Source organism: Microtus pennsylvanicus, chromosome X (genome assembly GCF_037038515.1).
Source record: "Microtus pennsylvanicus isolate mMicPen1 chromosome X, mMicPen1.hap1, whole genome shotgun sequence".
Classification (NCBI taxonomy): domain Eukaryota; kingdom Metazoa; phylum Chordata; class Mammalia; order Rodentia; family Cricetidae; genus Microtus; species Microtus pennsylvanicus.
Genome location: NC_134601.1, coordinates 99,419,761 through 99,439,698, shown reverse-complemented (window position 1 = coordinate 99,439,698; position 19,938 = coordinate 99,419,761). Strand labels below are relative to the sequence as shown.

The following is a 19,938-nucleotide window of genomic DNA, read 5'->3' as shown; positions in this document are numbered from 1 at the left end:
CCCCTGAGCTCATTGGTTCTGAGAAGATAGATCTTATTACATTAGTCTTCCTATACACATTGCAGATCAATTTCTACCATGCTCTAATCTGCGGCCTGATGGATTCATACACAATGGTAGATTCATATTCTATGGTTGTCTTCATGAGTACTACTGCTAGCTTACATTGTCTTTAAGGTAGCTCCAAAAAGAACCTGCATTTTCTTATATCAACACTGGATTTTCCAATAATGGGATCATGCTCTGACCACTAGACTAATACTCCAATAGGCATGTTTTGTTTAGTTTATATCACATTAAAATGAATTTTAGCCCCCTTATCCATGTTTTTATCCAAATCATTATGGTCTCAGTCTTTCATCAAAGTATTATATCTAACCTAATTTTACTCACTTATATAAAATTGACTCTGATTCACACTTTGCCACTCCCATACTACAGAATATGTACTTTCTTCCACAAATTATAGCTAGCAATTGAGAATATAATGTTTGGTTTACAACTGACATTAAGTTCAGGGTTAAGAATTAGCATACTATGATATGATCAAACCGGACTCTCTAAATGTGGTTGACATGGAGGGCTGACTGAGAAGCCAAGAACAAAGGCACTGGGTTCTGATTCTTCTCCATGTACTGGCTTTGTGGGAACCTAGTCTGTTTGGATTCTCAACTTCCTAGACCTAGATGGAGGGGGGGACTTCCCATAGGGCAGGGAACCCTGACTGCTCTTTGGACTGGAAAGGGAGAGGGAGGGGGGATGGAGGGAAGGGGAGGGAAATGGGAGGAGGGGAGGAGGTGAAAATTTGTAATAACACACAGGACAGAGAAATCAGAGGCATGTAGGTCTGGATGTAAGACACATGTACCACAAAGGACAATATGTAGCCACTGAAAAAATAGCTGCCAATAAATTTCTTGCTTTGAAAACATGGGTACATGAGTTCAATTCCCAGCATGCACAGCAAAGAAAGTATGGTGGTGCTTTCTTGTAACACTAATTCTGGGATAGATTCAAGGCATAGATTTTGGGCTCAGTGGTCAGCCAGCGTAAGGTACTTGATGAACTCCAAGCTGGTTGGAGATCCTGTCGCAAGTAAATGGGGGATTGTACCTTGATAATTGCACTTAAAGTTGTTGGCTGTCTTCCACCCTTGCACCCATGCATGTGCATGCATATGCATAAACAAAAAATAGAATGTCAGAATTTTTTGGAGATAGAAGCAAACGGTTTATAGTCTAAGAAAATTAAAAGACATTCAAAATGAATCATATGGCTAGCTCTGCTCTTATTAGGTTATGGAGGAGACATAATAAATATGTTTAAATTAATAAGATATATTAACAAAGACGACATGTATATCAGATACTAAATCTAAAAGAAATTATAGATCTTATGATAACTATTGGTTATCTTACCTTTGTCTGGTACAAGCCCTATACTTCCACATCTATATACTTGCCCAAAATATAGGTATACAGTAGCTATTGAATCTAAATCTTACTCCTAATGCTGTAACAATTTGTTCAAAATTTGTAACTATAACACAATCTATGCCAATCAGGATTTCTCTCTGAGATTTAAATATTGAGTTATACTTCCAAATCCATGTTTCTTCCTATTATGAAGTTAGCTAACCTAATCTATCTCCCTATCCATTTACCTCCCGGAATAGTCATAATCCACCTTTAAAAAATGATGTTCTACAGAAAGGAAAGAAGACAGAAGATGTTGGTATCACTACAGTGTTTCTTATGATCTGTAACCCTCGTGCTTTTTAAATGATTTTTCACTTATAACCATGGCACTGACTAGGAAGTATCAGAAAGTGTCACACTTCAAATTTGAATTGTCTTGTAGAAATGAGTAAATTCTTTCCGTTACATCTTCCCTCAGATACACCAGGCTGTAAAGTCAAAGCTTACAGACCAAACTACCTTCAGAACACTAAGTAAATAGAATGAGAGATCACAGTGCCTACTTTCAGTATAATGAAGTGGAAGACAGTCCATTGAAGAAGGTGAGAAGGAATGACTTGTTCCTATCACATGTAGTTCAATTCTAAGCAGCCAAAATTGAACTCCACTTTGGGAAAAGTGAATGAAAATCAACCATGAGCCCTTTTTTGCCTTAAATCTAGTATCAAATCTTTCACAGGAAAGCCTACCCCTGAACAGAAGGAAAGGAAAAGAAAGAGAATGGCAAGGAAAGAAGAGAAAAGGAGAGCAGAAGAGAGGAGAAGGTTGGAGACAGTTGGGAAGGGAGGAGAGGAGAAGAAAAATAGACAATTGTCAGGCAGTGGGAGTGCACACCTTTAATTCCATCACTTGGGAGGCAGAGGCAGGCAGATCTCTGTGAACTCGAGGTCAATCTGGACTACAAACTGAGTTCCAGGACAGCCAGGGCTACATGGAATAATCTTGTCTTAAAAAAACAAACCCCCCAAAAAAGAAAGAAAGAAAAAGAAAAAGAGAAGCCAATAGCAAAAGTTCTAAGTTAACCTTTTCTTGAAAGAGCTATTTTTTTAGGTATAAATAAACTCTGCCCATGCTACCCTCTCTAGGTTATTGAGACACTGCCTTGCTCCTCCATTTCAATTTGTATATCTAAAGAGCAGCTCAAAGCAAATCCTGTCCCATTTGCCCTGAAATTCACAGCAGCAGGAACTGCTTTTGATTGAACATTCTTTCATATGCAGTCATTGATATCCTCTGTGACACAATCTCACCTGAAACTGAAACGTCACTTAGCATTCTGATCAAATTTTTGTTTGTTTTCTCTCCCAATATATAAGAATAGCACTTCTACTTTCTAGTGGAAAGCCTTAATAAAAAACATCATTGGTGTGGAAACACATTATTCTTAGGAAGCAAAAGGTTTTTTAACAGACGTAAGTAATCATGCATAAAATAATATCTTCATATGCATTTATTTAATAATACAGTATGTGGTGGATAATTCTGAAGTGAATATTATTTATAAAGGACTGTGAATAATAATTACAGTACTTAAGAATAATACAAATATAGCTCAAATAATTTTAGTAAAGGAGTGAATTTTCCAGGAAGCATTTTAGGAAATCAATTAATTTAAAAGTCATAAATTTGCCAAGATAATGTCATTATCATCTGAGAATTCATGCTCACCAAGACATTCAATTTTTTCTTTTAGGAAGAGACAATAAAACTACTTTCTGACTGTCCTCTCAGCTATTTCACAAGGTGCTTTCTTAGTGAATAGTTGTACCAGTAATGTTAGTTTTGCCTAGAACTGTGAGTATTCTGTTTCTGGCTTGATGTGCTCAGATTCATTGTTTTTTATTTTTATTTTTTTATTTTTGCTTTTCTGGAGAAAAATATATTTTCCCTTTGTTTCTTCCTATGCAAAGAGCTGCCAAGTTTTTGCAAACCCAGTACTTCAGAAGGCAAGTCCAGGAGAGCACTGTACTTCTGTTAAACTAGAAACCAAAAGAACGTTCAGAACATGAAAATGTCTTTTTTTCTGCTTGTTTGAAGAGATAATTGTACAGAAGTAGGAGGAAAAGGGAATGACTGAATCCTTTAGAGCCCTGAACAACTTCTCAACTTTTTCTCCTACTTCTTGTCAACTGCAGGTACAGTCAACTTTCGATTTATTTCAAAACAGGTGAATTTAGACAGACAAAAATTATACTAGGCTTTTAATTTTCGTTTTGTTATTGAGTCATCACTATAATTTATAAATATAAACTGGTTACATGTTTTAATAACTTATTTTTAAAAACCTCTAGTTTTTCTGAGAAATAACCTTTAATTTTATAGACGTTGATTGGAAGGATGCCTTTTCGAATGATTTTGCTGTGGGGTTTAGGTTTTAAAACCTTATGGTTACTCTGCACATGGAAACATATGGCATGTTTAGGAGCATATGTTTAGGAAAATATTTGTGATATCTTTGTTCATAAAGTGTTAAGTTAAATTACAATGTATAAGCTTTAGTTTTCAAAGAAAAATCAAGTTAAAATGAGGTGGTTGCCATGATAGTATAATGAAAAGAGACATATAAATTTGAGAAAAATAAAAGAAACAAAATTCTTCTGTCAATAATGAGAAATGTATCAGAACAAAATGTCTGAATGTATTGTATGTATATATCAAAATCATCTAATGAAACATTTAACTTTGTACAATTCATAACTATAGATACTAATAAAAAGGAAACAGTACTTTCATCATAGTTATGACTTTGACTAATAAACTGCACCATGGGGTGTTATGTATTTAACAAAATGGAGGCAAGTAATAGAGCAGGGTGGGCCTCAAAATATATCACCTATGAAAACAATGTATTTTGTCCCAATTAAACATGAGATGTCATTACTTAAATATTATACTCTACAATACCATTTTCAATAATTTAAAAGGAAATACCATTTATTATGAATCCAATGAATGAATGAATTTACTACTCCCTATTAGGAGGCAAAAAGTTCCCTTCTTCTCTACTGACAAAACTAAAGGGAAACATTGGCAATGATGGGTGTATTATCCTTTGTCCAGGACAATGACACATGCAGTTTCAAATCGATGAACCCCATCTTATGATAGTGTAAAAGTCTGCATTACCACAGAAAGAAGTAATGAGCATGATTATTCAGTTACAAAAGGGTTCTCATATAAAATCAGTCACCACAGAGTATCTTTAAATAGCATATTTCCCTTGTGAGTATAAATCTTCCAGTGATCATTAACTGCTTAAAAGAGACTAGAGGACAGAGACCCTTAAAATTGACATGTTAAGCCACTACTAATTAGAAATCAATCAAAAATGAAGGAAGCACTTCTTTGAAATTATGATGATTCAATTTACCCACAGATCTGCAGGAGCATACTTAGGCAGTAGAGTGAAGTTTGACTGGAATGCTAAGTGTTTTAACATTTTACTGTAAAATCCTGGTATTCCCCTTTTCATAATCACATTCAAGCACAAGTTATTTTTCATGGAGAGTCTGCATATAATTTAGGAGTTCTCATTTATTTAGCCAAAATTCAAGACAAAATTTATGGATGAACATCTTTCTCTATATCCAAACTCTAAATGATGTGAGTCTTTTTATAGTCTCCCTTTTTAATGGACATCAGTCACGTGGGGCATGCTCTTATTCTGAAACCTCCTTCAGTATTCTGCACCAGAATGTCCTTTGATGGGTTTATTTCGCATAAATTGGCATTTGCTTTGCTAATTCCGGAGTAGTTCTTGCTACCATAGGACACGTGCAATATTTTTCTGTGCTAGTAAACTTCAGACATGCGGAGTGATTTAAGATGCTTCCCCATAGTGGTGCTTATGCCGGGAAAACAGTGTCTTTGCAATAAAATGTGACTAGCACAGAGATTTTCATGAAGAGCTTGACAACAAGAACGGTTTGATGCATTATTTTGCAAAATTAGTCTCATGTTTATAGTTTTAAGAAATAAAACAGAATTTAATTTTTTCTAATAATAACACCATGATAGCTTATCCTGGAGAGGATGTGAAGTAAGGGCAACACTCCTCCATTGGTGATGGGAATGCAAACAACCACTATGGAAATCTGTGTGGTAGTTTCTTAGAAAATTGGGAACCAACCTAGCTCAGGACCGAGCAATACCACTCTTGGGCAAATACGCAAAGGAGACTAAATCATACTACAAGAAAATTTGTTCAACTATGTTCACAGCAGCATTATTTGTAATAGCACGAGCTTGGAAACAACCTAGATGCCCCTCAACTAAAGAATGGATAAACAAAATGTGGTACATTTACACAATGGAGTACTGTTCAGAGGAAAAAAAGGTGACATTTTGAAATTTTCATGCAAATGGATGGAAATAGAAAGAAACCGTCCTGAGTGAGATAAGGCAGATTCAGAAAGATGAGCATGGTATATATTCACTCATAAGCACATACTAGCTGCATAGCAAAGATAACGAGCCTATAGTCCATGACCCTAGAGAAGTTAAGTAAGAATGTAACACTAAGAAAAACATATGTATATCCCCCTTGAGAAGGGGGGATAATAAAGATCTCCTGAGAAAAGTGGGAGCATTGGCTGGAGGGAGAAGGTAGGGCAGAAAGGGAAGACAAAGGGAGAAGGGGAGAGGGGAGAACTTGAGGGAAGGGGATAGTCGAGATGGATGAAGACAGAGATGAGAGCAAGGAAAGGGATATCTTGATTGATGGAGCCATTATGAAACTAGCAAGAAACCTAACACTAGAGAAATTCTCAGGAATCTACAAGGATAACCCCAGCTAAGACCCTAAGCAATAGAGAAGAGGGTGCCTGAATTGGCTTTGCCCTGTAGTCAGACTGATCAATATCCTAAACATCAGCATAGAACCTTCATCCAGCAAATAATGAAAACAGAGGTAGAGACCTGTATCAGAGCACTGGACTGAGCTCCCAAAGTGGGAGGAGTAAGAAGAATATAAGCAAAGAAGTCAAGATCTTGATGGGGACACCCACTGAAACAGTTTACCAGAGCTAATATGAGCTCACCAACTCCAGCCAGACAGAAACCAGCATAGGACCAAGCTAATCCCTCTAAATGTGGGTGACAGACAGTTGTATGGCTGTGGCAAACTGTGGGGCCACTGGCAGTCTCACCAGGATTTATCCTTACTGCTTGTACTGACATTTTGGTACCCCATTCTCTTTGGATGGATACCTTGCTCAGCCTAGACATAGTGGGGAGGGCCTTGGGCCTTCCTCAAAGCAATGTGCCTCTGAGGAAAGGATGGGGGAAGAGGGGGAAAGTGGAAGGAATGGGAAGAGGGAGGGAATGAGAATGGGGTTTGGTATGTAAAATGAAAAAAAGATAGTTTGTTTTCTTTTTAAAAAATAAAAATTGTTGATAATGATTATTTCATTTTCATCCTGTTGGGCATTTACAAATTTTCATTGTACAGTGTCTATTAAACTCTCTCTTTAAAATAAGACTAGGGGGCATGTTATTCTTTTATAGCTATGTACTTACTTTTTGTTAACATACATTTTGACAGATGAGATGATTGAGAAGTATGAAATCAAAACTAAATTCATATGCATGTTAAAGTATAAAGATTAATATGAATGTGTGTTCTTATGGGGATATGGAACCTAATTTTCTAAAATATTATCCATCCTACAATAAACCTTATACATGTTGCTATAGTATTGCATTCTAGGAAGAATATAAGCATGAATAAAGAAACACTGGTGTTTAGAACTCTATTTATTGCATAAAAACCTTTCTACTCCTAAAACTAAACACTAATGACTTATTACATGCCAGGAGAGATGGACTAATCCTTTGTTGTGCTATCTGAATACTTACCCACAATGATTCTAAAGAGGTACTATTATTATAGTATCTATATTTTACAATTTGTATTTATTCTCTGAAAATTTCATACATGTATGCAATGTATCTTAGTTATATCCATCTCTCATAAGGCCCTAAAATTTCTCCCAGGATCTTCACAAATTCACTGTAGTCAGTGATACTCTAGTGTTGATTCTGGATACTATAAGCAAGGGAGGATGAGCAAGCCATGAGGAGCAAGCAATGAAAAATAAGCCAGTAAGCATCATTCCTCCAAAAGCCCTGCTTCACTTCCAACCTCTAGTTTCCTACCCTGAATTTCTGTTGTGATTTCCCATTGATGAGTGTGACCTAAGACCTATAAGAAGAAATTAACCTTTTATTTCCCATTTTTTTGTTTATTGGTCATGATTTTTTATCACAGCACTAGAACTTCTAAGAACAATAAATAAATAAATAAATAAATAAATAAATAAATAACACAGGTTGTGAGGTATTGCTGTCACCGACCTGACCATGTTACAGACCTGACTGTGTGATATTTGGATGATGATAGTGGTATTTGAACTTTGGGCTAGAAAGACTGTTGGGTACTCAGAGCTCAGTAGAATATTCTGTAGAATATAAGAGTATTGAGAGCTATGTAGATGATGGAATCCTGGCTTGTGAAGCTTCAGATGGAAGTAAAGACTATCAGGACCATTAGGCATTTTGAATTAAGAATTTGTGATTTGGGTCAGCTGAAGCTATGATTCAGAAACCAGTAGAGCGAGTTCTATGACAGGCTCCTAAGCTACACAGAGAAACCCTGTCTCTAAAAACAAAACAAAAAGCAAACATAGAAACCAGATGAACTAAAGTGAAAATTTTGCTTTTATGTCTAACAAAGTTTATTTGAGAAACTAATGTTATGCTAATATATATGTCTTTTTTAAGTGCAAAAATTATATCATTTTTATAAAGACTTAGAATTTGGATGCCATTAATTTTCACTGCAGAGAAAGAAAAGCAAAAACCCAGTCAGTGTTCCTATCTGCAGGAAGGAAGATTGTCACTTTCATACTTTAGCAGTACAATATTTTTTTTAAAAAATTCAACAGTATTCTAACCTACTTTCACATAGGAACATCCAATTCAATACTTGGTTTAATATTTTTCTGAGGTATTGATATAAAATGTTTCCCAATCCTAGAAAGAAAAGAAAACAGTTTTCCCTTGTTCAGTTTAGTAAAGTAGTAACTATGCAAAAACTAAATGTTTTGTTTCAAGAGAATAACAGTTATGCACAGAGGCCTAAGAAAACTATTTCAAACTAATTTTTACTCCATAAGATAATTATCTATAGTGTTTTATAGCAATTAAATCTCAGCTATGTGTTTTTAATAAATTCATTCCATATGCTGATGTGGAACTTTCCCTCTGTGTGCTGTGATTACCCTTATTGAAAAAAAAAAACTGGGTTGGCCCGTTGATAGAAAGAACTAGGTGGGGAAAGCTAGGCTGTATGCTGGAAGAAAGAAGAACAGATTGAGAGAGAAACCATGGAGCCACCACCAGAGTCAGCCCTGCTGAAACTTTGCTGGTAAGTCACTGCCACGTGGTGATACAAAGATTCATAAAAATGGGTTAAATTAATCTGTAAAGGTTAGCCAATAAGAAGCTAGTGCTAATGGGCCAAGAAGTGATTTAATTAATACAGTTTCTGTGTGATTAATTCGAGTCTAAGCTAGACAGGCAGCTGAGAACCAAGAAGCAGTCTTCTCCCAACAACATGCCATATACATTTAATATATTCTACACCATACAAATCATAGCAATAAAGGTAAAAATTATGTATATTAAAAACCCATTTAGTGATATGTAACTTCCATGACAAGGAATTTTTCCTAGAAAAATATTGACTGCAATCTGCTATAAATGTTTTGATCACTTTTCATTAAATTTTCTTAAAATTTAAAAATTTGTGATCTATAATATGGTAAAAGCAGGCAAGTAGTACCAATTTCTAGTGTGGTGTTAAACATTTAGCCTAAAGTTCAATCAAATAAACATATACATAGCTATATGATGTATAAATACAGATATAAAGTGTATGCATTCATTTTCTAAGATTTATTTACAAATATGAGCTTTTATATCAATTGCTTTCCTTTAGATATTAACACCTGGAAAAACCTGGTTTCATAAGGAAAAGCAAAGAGATTTGCTTCTTAACAAAGTTAACATATGAGAATAAGTTATTAAATATAAATCAGAGCACATCTGTTGATTTTCAGTGCAGGCTCATCAACACATTGTCTTTTAGGAGTACTGAAGGTGTAGACTTTCGCAGTTGCCAAATTTGAGTTGTAAATAAGATGTACCATACTATGTCAAAGGTAATTGGATTTATACTCTTTTGAATCTCTGGTAACAATAGAATATGCTATACTTTACTCTAGGCACATCTAGAGAGTGTTCTTGGCCATACAGGCAGATGGATTTCTAAATGACAGGGTTCAGGCTCAACAAGCCAATTATACCTGTCTTTTGATTCCTTGGACTGCAATAGTCTGAAGCAACTATGTTGGTTTTTTTTCCTGGTTTAACTTTCAGAGTCAACACTGTATCTTCTGCGCCTTTTGCCCAATAGTTCTCTGTCCATATATTTGTTGATGTCTGAGTTATTTAAAAGAGACATGATTTTTTTTTAACTGTAGCGGCATAAACGAATGCAGACAGATTGTAAATATATATATATAGCTTTAATGGAGAAACAGACTTACAGAACCACCATTCCCGCGGAGACCAGGAAAGCAGAAGCAACGGCTGGGAGCACGCTTGCCAAATTTATAGGCAAACATTAGCCCGAGGCGAACAAGCCCCCTAAGGGGTGGGACTTATCCCTACATTTAACATTTAGAAATAGTGTGAAGATGCTACATGAAGTAGAAATTCTAGGTTGTTATCACTTATTAATCTCAATTCAAACCTGTCATGTTATGTATTTTATATGTATTTACTTAACATTGCATTACTTTTACACTAAGTACTTTGGGTTTTAATGCCTTTTGTTTTCTACAGTGGAACAATCTAAATAATCAGTACCAGATATTTCTTATTTGAAAAGATAAAGCCTTAGGACAGGACACAGAGAGCACATAAAAGGAAAGCAGGACATGCCAAGTGAATGTGAAGATGAAAGGCAAACCTATGAATTGAATAGCTGTAGTTTTTCTTATTATTATTGTGTGTGAGAGAAAGAGGGTGGCAGAAGGAGAGAGGAGAGTTTGTGTGTGGTGTGTGCACACAAATGTATGCAGTTGTCGTACAAATGTGATCTTGTGCAGAGGCCAGAAAAGAATGTCAATGTCCTGCTTTATCATGCTTCACCTTGTTCCACTGAGACACGATCTGTCACTGAACCTGGAGCTCATTTGGCTTCCATCAAGGCTCAGTGACTCTCCAGTCTCCATTCTCTATCCGGTGCACAAAACTGATGGTATCCCCCCTGGCTTCTTCTGTGGGTATGGAGGAGTTCTATTCAGATTATATGCATGCTCAGCAAGCACTCTTAAACACTGTGCTACCTCCCAGCTCAGGCTTATTATTAAGCTTACTATTATTTGTAGGGGAAAGCCAGACATTTAGAGTTACCAGATTTGATTGGATATATATCTGGTTCAACTGGAATATTAAAATTAGATGATCAGACATGTAACGGGTCAGCTTTGTATAGTTCCGTATGTGTTTTTCAATGTCACCGTCAAGAGTCTTGTGATAAGATTCTTAACCATTGACATGAGAATGGGTTAGCTTTCATTGTACAGTTTGAGATAGAGCCCTGAAATCATGGCCAGTGATATTCTCTGGAAGATTCCTGACCTTTTTTTAAGATGCAGGATGACTCTTTTACAGATACTTTATCGCTGATGTAGGCTACTCAGCTCTGAAAACCACTCAATGACTTTTCACTGAGACACCTTTCTTATTACTTGAATGCCATATATTCAGACTGTTGGAATTGCTAGCTTTCCTTATCCAAGAAAGACAAAATTGAAGTCTTTATACAACTGATAAGTCAGAGTCAAAATTGTAAAACCTGGTATTTCTAGGTGCCTGGGATCTTTTATTAATACTTTCTCAATTTTCACTTTTTTTTCTTTCAGAAAAAGACTTACTAAGTAGCCAAAGACGGTGTGGGCAGTACTAGGTATCCCAGGCACCTCTGGAATTCACAATTCTTTTGCTTCTACCTCTACAGTGATAAAATTTCAGGTATGCAACACCTGTTTTGTTTTTGGATCCACTATTCAACCATTAGCAGCAATAGATGGATTGTTCTTTCAAATAAACTGTTTCCAAAAGAGACAAAACATTTAGGCTACATTTATCCATTTAATGAATTATTTATCTTAGGTGTTAAAAGTAGGAATTAAGAAATATTACAGAAATATTGTATAAAATAATCAAAATTCCAGATTGATGCCTTAAATTCAATTGGTTAAAGAAATCTGGCTTTTTCTCGACCAATGTTAATAAGGAAGTCAGTGCTTTGTGAAAAGGCATCTCCATGTTTCTTCAAATGAGCACATAGAAAACACTCCACATGGCATGGGACCATTTCATCTCACTGTGATGTGGTTGCTTAGCCTTTATGATTGTTTTCCAAGGAAAAAAACAATACTAAAAGCAATTTTATAAATTATTCCATTTATGAAAGGTAAGAGGCAAAGACCATATTCTCACTCCTCCCACTCTTCAACTGGACTTTGGAAGCTCAGCTCAGTGCTCCACTGCAGGTCTCTGCCTCTGTTTCCATCAGTTACTGGGATGAAGGGTCTATGCTGACATTTAAGATATTCACCAGTCTGACTACAGGGCAAGGCTAGTTCAGGTATCCTCTCCTCTATTGCTTAGGGGCTTATCTGGGGCCATTCTTGTGTATTCCTGGAAATTTCTCTAGTGCCAGGTTTCTCGCTAGCCCCATAATGCCTCTCTCAATCAAGATACCACTTTCATTGCTCTCCCTCTCTACCCTTCTTCCATCTTGACTATCCCATTCCCTCAAGTTCTTGTCATCCCTTTCCTTTTCCTCTCATCTTCCCCTTCCACTTTCCCTTCTCTCCCCACCCTCATGCTCCCAATTTTGTCAGTAGATCTTGTCTATTTCCCCTTTCCAGGTGGATTTATATATGTTTCTCTTATGGTTCACCTTGTTACTTAGCATCTCTAGGATTCACAACTATAGGCTCAATATCCTTTGCTTACAGCTAGTAGTCACTTATGAGTGAGTACATACCATGTTCATCTTTCTGGGTCTGGGTCACCTTACTCAGAATTTTCCCCAAATTCACAGTTAAGAATTAATAACTAAATGGACAATAGATTCTTTCTAGTTGTAAAAATTAAGTGCATTTTTGTTCTTTAATGTTAGGTAAAGAGTTCCTTAACAACATGAATATACAATTGAAGTATACGTTTGAAATCTTTTTTTCTTAATCACTAAAAATGAATGCATTTCTACAGAAGTTTTTTTTTTCTGTCTGTTGACCTATTTCTCTTCATTGAACATTTGAAATAAAATAAAAATGCAAGGAAAATAATATATTATGTACATTTTAATTAAGAGGATATTTGAAACAATGTGCTTATGTTATGAGTAAAGATCATTACACTTTATCTTTGTTTCTAAAACCGATTCACAATTTCCTTGTTTATATACCCAAATTAGGCAAAAACCTTATACTTCTTCCAATATAAATTTGATACAATTCCTGTTTAGTACAATTTCATGTTTATGCCAAGTGTATTGTGTCCATGATCTCATGTATAAATTTACTAGTTTCTTTATCAAAGGCAACTTACTCAAATTTTGGTAATACATTATGAAGAACTTAATTAGCATATTATAATTTTCATTTTGGTATGTTCATTACATCTAACTACTATCATAAGCTCCTTCATTCTTGACCGAAGATGTTTCAAGTCTTACCCAATTTCTTAGAAATACATGTCTGCAGAACTTATCACAATGTGTATATAAACATGACTACTCATGAAAACTCAGCATTATACTTAAAAAATTGCAATAATATTCAGTGCTAGGGCTCAAATCTCTGGCCCTGTAATACCAAGCGAATACTCTACCACAGATGTGTATACTTTTACTTGGATGAAATTTTTAACACATGTTTTTATTATAATATTGACTTTTATTTTAATGAACTTGGACCTTTTTATCAATTTCAAAAATTGTATTTTAATTCATTATGTAGTATTATACATCACACAGTTCCATACTGTCTATTTAAAAACCAATTCAACCACTGCAACTTGAGGTTACAATATGCTATAATAATACTGTTAAAATCTTAAGCTTATTGATCTCCTTCTCAATAACCATTTAAATGTTATATACATGGTTTGGTTACAAAGACAGTATTGCAGGGATTGGCCTTTGCTGTTTTGAGTATAACATGCCTAATATTACGACTTAGACTTTTTTTACCTATTAAAATATATTGGAGAAAGTCATATTAAGCAGAACTGAATTACTCACCTAGTTGAGTCTCCTGAATTGTCAGTTTACTTTCCACAGGGTACAGAAGCTTAGGTGGCTTATCAGTCAGAGGAGCTGAAAAACAACAAAATAATAATATAAAGACTAATAGTTATGCTGTATGAACTAAAGGAAATAACATAGTTAATTTTCCCAAACATTTTTTAAAGTAATGTCAAGGCACTCTACTAAGTAATAACTTTAAACTTTCAGGTAGTAACCTCAAGCAAATCAAAAAGTTATTAGCTTGTACAAGTGTGAAATATAACACAAGTTGATACATTATATTGTGAGGTACAGAATCAGAATTGGTAAGTCCTTTGGAACTTATGACCATGTTTCCTCAATTTTACTTTGCTTTTAGTTTTGAAAGAGTGTTTTAAATTTTGTACTGTGTAAAAGGTTTATGAGATATATATGAAATGTACTATAATTTTCCAGCATAGAATGATATAATTCTTGTTAAATTCCATTCTTATTTTAAATATGTTGAACACTTTGCTTAAAAATACATAATTTAGTGATGATTTCCTACTGGTATATTATCTAATGAGGAGACAATGTGGCACTAAATTATTGTTAGTAGAAAAATGAACTCCCACACAAAGCAAATACTCTTAACTGGTATTTTTCTCTTGACAAAAAGCTTTATTATTATTATCCATTACATTTTGTGGCATTTGTTGCTAATTTACATGGCATTCTCTTTAAACTTAAGTTTCTACACATTTCCTTTCTGTGCTCTTGTCAATTTCAACTATCAGCCAATAAATCAGTTTGTTGTGAAAGCTCTCTATGGAAAGATGCTTCCCACTGTATACTTCATTTGCAGCTAAACTAGATTCTCTGAACTATAACAAATAGTTCTTCCTGAAGCCTGCCCCTACCCCTGTCTGATTGAATTGCCCAGGTCCTTTGAAACCGGTCACTGCAACTTGTACTTTGTGGCAAGTACAGAAATGATCAATTAATGGTTGCTGAACTAAATGTTTTTGCTTCGAGGACTTCTTTCTTATTTGCCAGGAACTCGTGCCAGCTTGGTTGATAGCTGGAAAGCTCAACTAGGTAGAGCAGCCAGGACTTGGCTACATGTTCTTATCAGCAGAGGATTCAAGAATTTAAGCTGTTTTAGCAGCTTGCCTCCATCTCCTTTTAACAAAAATAAATTGCTGCAAAAGTATGATGCACACCAAGTCAGAAATAAAGAGATGTTACCAGAGTTTATATTTGGGAAACTAACTTCATACATGATTTTGAATCCTTCTATTAATAACTAATTGAGCACAGTATTTATTCACCTTTATTACTATTTAGGTTTTGGAAAGAAAGGTGTAAAGAAGGTTTGGTTAATAGAATGAAACAACACATTAAAATTCTCAAAGTTATGGAATTTCTCCGATTAACTTTAATGCTTTTATTTCATGTCTAAAATTTTCTTAACATACTTAATTCTCTTGTCACCTAAATAATCTGTTTATTTATTGAAATTTGGAAAAATATGTCATTAATGGACAAATAAGTCACGTTTCTTAGACTCTTCTATTAAATGATTATAGTGAACTTACAAAAAAACAACAACTGTGTGATCTATATGGTCCCGATAATGAACTATGGTAGCTATTCTTTTGGTTTTGAATGAGGGAGGTTTTTGAGTCTAGAGTTAGCCAAAGAAAAAGAGAAAAATAAGTAGAGATGAATAAATGATACATGGATAGCCAGATAAGATAAGGAGCTTGAGAGATAGTTACTTCTCTTCTAGAGGACCTGATCTTCAGGATGATCGCAATAATGTGTGACTTCAGCTCCAATTAATCTGAGGACTCTAGCCTCCTTGGACAACTACATCCATATGTATACCCGCACACAATTAAATATAATAAAAATAAATACTAGATAAGTAGTAAAGCTTCATAAACTTGGGTACTCAAAATATCCAGTATAAACTAAATGATGAAGCTCCCTTATTATAGTCAGTTGGAGTTCCAAATAAAGAGTCTTGAACAAAGCTGATTCCTCTCAGGTGAGGTTTTCAAGTAAAAGAACAAATAACATAAAAAGTGATGTTATCAAATGAGAGACATATACATATTTGTTGAAACTACAAAGAGGTCCCTCTTAACCTGGAGTTCTCAATAGAATCTTGGGCAGAGCAAAATATGCCCTCATATGATGATTCTGAGTAAAAGCATACAGATAAAGATGATATTATTAATTTGGTACTCACAATGTCCAGCAGAACCCACATGGGGGAGCTGAAGGAAGAGGAAGTTTCTAACAGAACTGTCTCTCTGTGACTGAGCATCCCATGGCAAAACACTCATGACTGAGCTACAGGCTTTTCTTTCCTACTACAGGCACTTTTGTATGGTGGAATATGACAGTAACATCTCTAGTAATTTCTAGCTGTTCTCAAGGACACAGTATTTTATATGTGGTCTGTTTTGTACTTTTTCACTATGTTGGGGAAAGGAGACAGCCCTTACGCAGACAGGGGTCTTGAAGGACACACTGTGACAACCACATTTGGGTTTGATGTGGGAGGGAAGCAACCCTACTTTCATAGACAGCTTTTCAGTGATTTTCAACACTACATGATTATTTACCAAAATAATGTACATTATACACAAATATTAAAACAGTTTGTTTGTTTAGTAAATTTACTCAGTTAATAAGTCTTGTGACTGTGTAGTTAGCAGTAGATTACGTGACAGTTTAATTTAAAAGCAGCTGAGAAAAATGTTCCTTGTACAAAGACATCCCACACTAGTCTGTGATAAGAGGGTGAGATCTTTAGAGAAAGAAACTGAAATCTATATGTATCAGAGGTATTCAGAAATCTAAAATGCTCTGTGGTTCTTTACCTTAGCCTCTCTGCCTCTTTGGCATAATGTTAGAACCTTGACTTTTCACATTTTCAAGTGTGACAAAGTCTAAGTTAACAAGTAAATTTTTCATAGAATCACAGGGTGTTGAGGTTACAGAGAATTCTGTTTATTGAGTCTATTCTTAATGTTAAAGTCACATTTCTAACTCAAATAATTTCCACAGTGTTCATCTTCCTGTATAGGACAGATATTTTTGTATTGAAATTTCATGTGCTCACTACCATACCTGGTTTAGTTTTTATTTATCAATAATTCACTTTTACATTTTTCTATACTTATTTAATCGTATTGATTTTTTTTTACAAATTAATGAATTTGGCTGTGGCATTGCCATAAAAGCACATGTTATGTTTTGCTTCTACGTACTCTCCCTAATCCCTTCTTTCCCTGTCTCACCCCTTTCCATCTTCTTACCCTTCTCTAGATGCTTGCCTTCTATTTTCAGGGAATGTCCTGTTTCCTGTTTGCTTATCTGTTTCATTTTTTCTACATGTGACAGAATACACAAAATTTTTTCCTGTTACTGGACAATCTCATCTACTGTTATATTTTCCAGAACCATGCATTTTCTTTAAAATAACACTGTTTCATGATTTTGATCCACTGTGCTTATGTTACATTTTCTTTAGCTATTTCTCTATTATGAACACCGATGCTGATTGTATATCCTGTGTATTGTGAATAATAGTACCACAACAAAACATAAGTATATGATGCACATGATGTAGCTGGATCACATGGAAGTTCCTTAAGAAACCTCCAATTATTTTTATAGTAGCTGTGTTAATTTACATTTTTATCACCAGAGTATAAAGGTTTGTCTTATCCATAGTCTGATGAACATTTTTTTCTTGTTTTTAATAATAGCCATTATGTCATTCCAGGCAAATTTTTGACCAAATTGTATATACATATATAGTGTTTGTGTAATTATGTACATATATTTGTATGCATAATATTATAATCTGCCAAACACTGATTGTTTGGAATTTTAGAGGATTCACTATAACTTACATTGATTTATAGTTTAATAATAACACATCTTGAACTAATTCTATTCATTTGTTCTGAAAGCCAGGAATTCGAGTTGCACAAAGGTCAAATCCTTTGCCAATAGCAAGGCGATTTGAAGCTAGAGTCTTCAGTAGATCTTTTTGTCTTAACATTTTGTTCGGTGCTCTTTGAAAGTCTGCCCTGCAGTCTCCCCTTAAGGTGTGTACAATCTGCTAAACAGTGAAAGCTTGCAAGTAAGTAATCACAACACCAAGTAGAGAGCTGTTTCAGTGCAATCTGTCATAATCTAAAATTATCACATTTTAGTGTTATGTTATATTATGTTATGATGGATATCAATTTGAAATGCTCCTCTTGGGATTCGCCTTTCTTTGCTAAATTTTAATGAAACTTTTCCAACTAGCACACTAGTTGAACTGCTGATCTGGCATCTAGTACCATGACTGTGAATAGGAGGTGGTCACTAAGTTTGGGATGTAACTCAGTTTCCACAAATGAAGAACATTCACACAATGATCTTTTCTGGTATATTATGTTTCTGGCATATTATGATGCTTAATACATATATTAGTTTAATTGAGTTGAGAGATGACAGGACTAGGAAAAAGGCAGGAGTTCTAATAGCCAGTGGAAATGAATTCTAGACAAGCATTTATTTCCTCTATTTGCAAAGGTAGAACTAGATGGTCTAGTTCTGAAAGCGAAAGCACTTACGAGGAAAACCAAGTCATTTTGATTGTCAAGACAACAATGTATTTGTGAACGCTTTTCTTCTACTTACTTATACAAAATCATGTAAAACTCACCCATTAACTTAAATCACAGGAAAACAAGTTCATATCCAACAGTAGCGATATGAAACACAGTGTGATTTTTAAATCATATTTTATTTCCCCAAAGCACAGTTATAATAGAACTATTACTTTCATTAGCTATATATTACATAGAGGTTTATAGCGACCAACAAAATTATTTTCAGGCCTTCATTTTATTCTTTACAATATTATATCAATAACATCAATGCTCATACAGTCATTAAAATGATGATAGGCTTCCCCTACAAACATGTCTCAGTTGACAGATGGTTTTGTAAAAAAAAAAAAAAAGTAGAATTTTAAGGTCTTTACATTTGCTTTCTGAGCACCAGTTAGAGAAATGTCTAAAAGTCAGTAACTAAAAATGTCTACAGAATTGGCTGCTCACCTACGTCATTACTATTCCTTAACTATTCTGAGTTCTGTTGTTGCATTTGTTTGTTTGTTTTTGAGACAAGATTTCTCAATGTAACAGCCCTGTATCTATATAACAGGCTGTTCAGAAATTCACTCTATAGACCACGCTGGCCTTGAACTCACAGAGGTTCACCTGCCACTGCCTCCAAAGTTCTGGCATTAAGGGTGTGTACTATAATGCCTGACAATTCAGTGCTTTAAGATTTGTTCACTTCTGCATTTGAGTTATGGGGCAGTAAAAACATGGATTCTTTCTCCTTAAGGAGCACAACCAGAATTCTTGTTTTTTTCTAAGGTTCTTACAGATCATGGAAATGCAACGTACTGAATATAAAACATTCTTTTCTCTGTGGAACAATCCCCTCTCTAGTCCTTCAAATTTTCACAAGCATACTCAATATTTCTTGCATTCCTACACCAATTCTACCACAAAGTTTGTCCTTTATCAATCCTAAATAATTTCTATAATATATTTTAATTAGTTCCCTTTTCACTTTGTTTCCTAGAAGAGTTTTGATAGAGTAAGTAGAGTAAGGAAGATCACACACACATGGACTTAATAATTGTCAATATTGCTTATTGCTTGGCTAATGTATTTAACAATTTGTGGACTCAGTCTTCCTGTGTGTAAAGTGAGATAAAAATACGCTTTCCTTGTGGATTCATGCAAAGGTTCAGTAAGATGATGGATTAAATAAATATGCTCTAATGGTAGCTACCAATATTTGCGCAATAGCACTTAGAATCTTTTTAACCCCATAAGAAAATATTATTTTTGGAATAATAAATGTAATATTTAACGTAAGGTTCAAAGTGCCTTATACTATGAATTTAAAAATTATTCATGCTTCACATAGACTTTGCAAGACAGGGAAAATTATTTATCTTTAAGAATTCAATTCACAAACAAATTTTGAGTAGCTTTAAATATTCACACAATGTAC

General features: G+C 34.7%; 1 protein-coding gene across 1 annotated transcript in view; it reads right to left on the bottom strand.

Moving 5' to 3' along the window:
• Il1rapl1 (interleukin 1 receptor accessory protein like 1) overlaps nt 1-19,938 on the bottom strand; it is a 1,263,049-nt gene that overhangs the window by 298,840 nt on the left and 944,271 nt on the right. Inside the window, exon 6 of the mRNA XM_075958196.1 lies at nt 13,864-13,938. Within this exon, the coding sequence (XP_075814311.1) occupies nt 13,864-13,938 (75 nt within the window). The remainder of the gene's footprint in view (nt 1-13,863; nt 13,939-19,938) is intronic.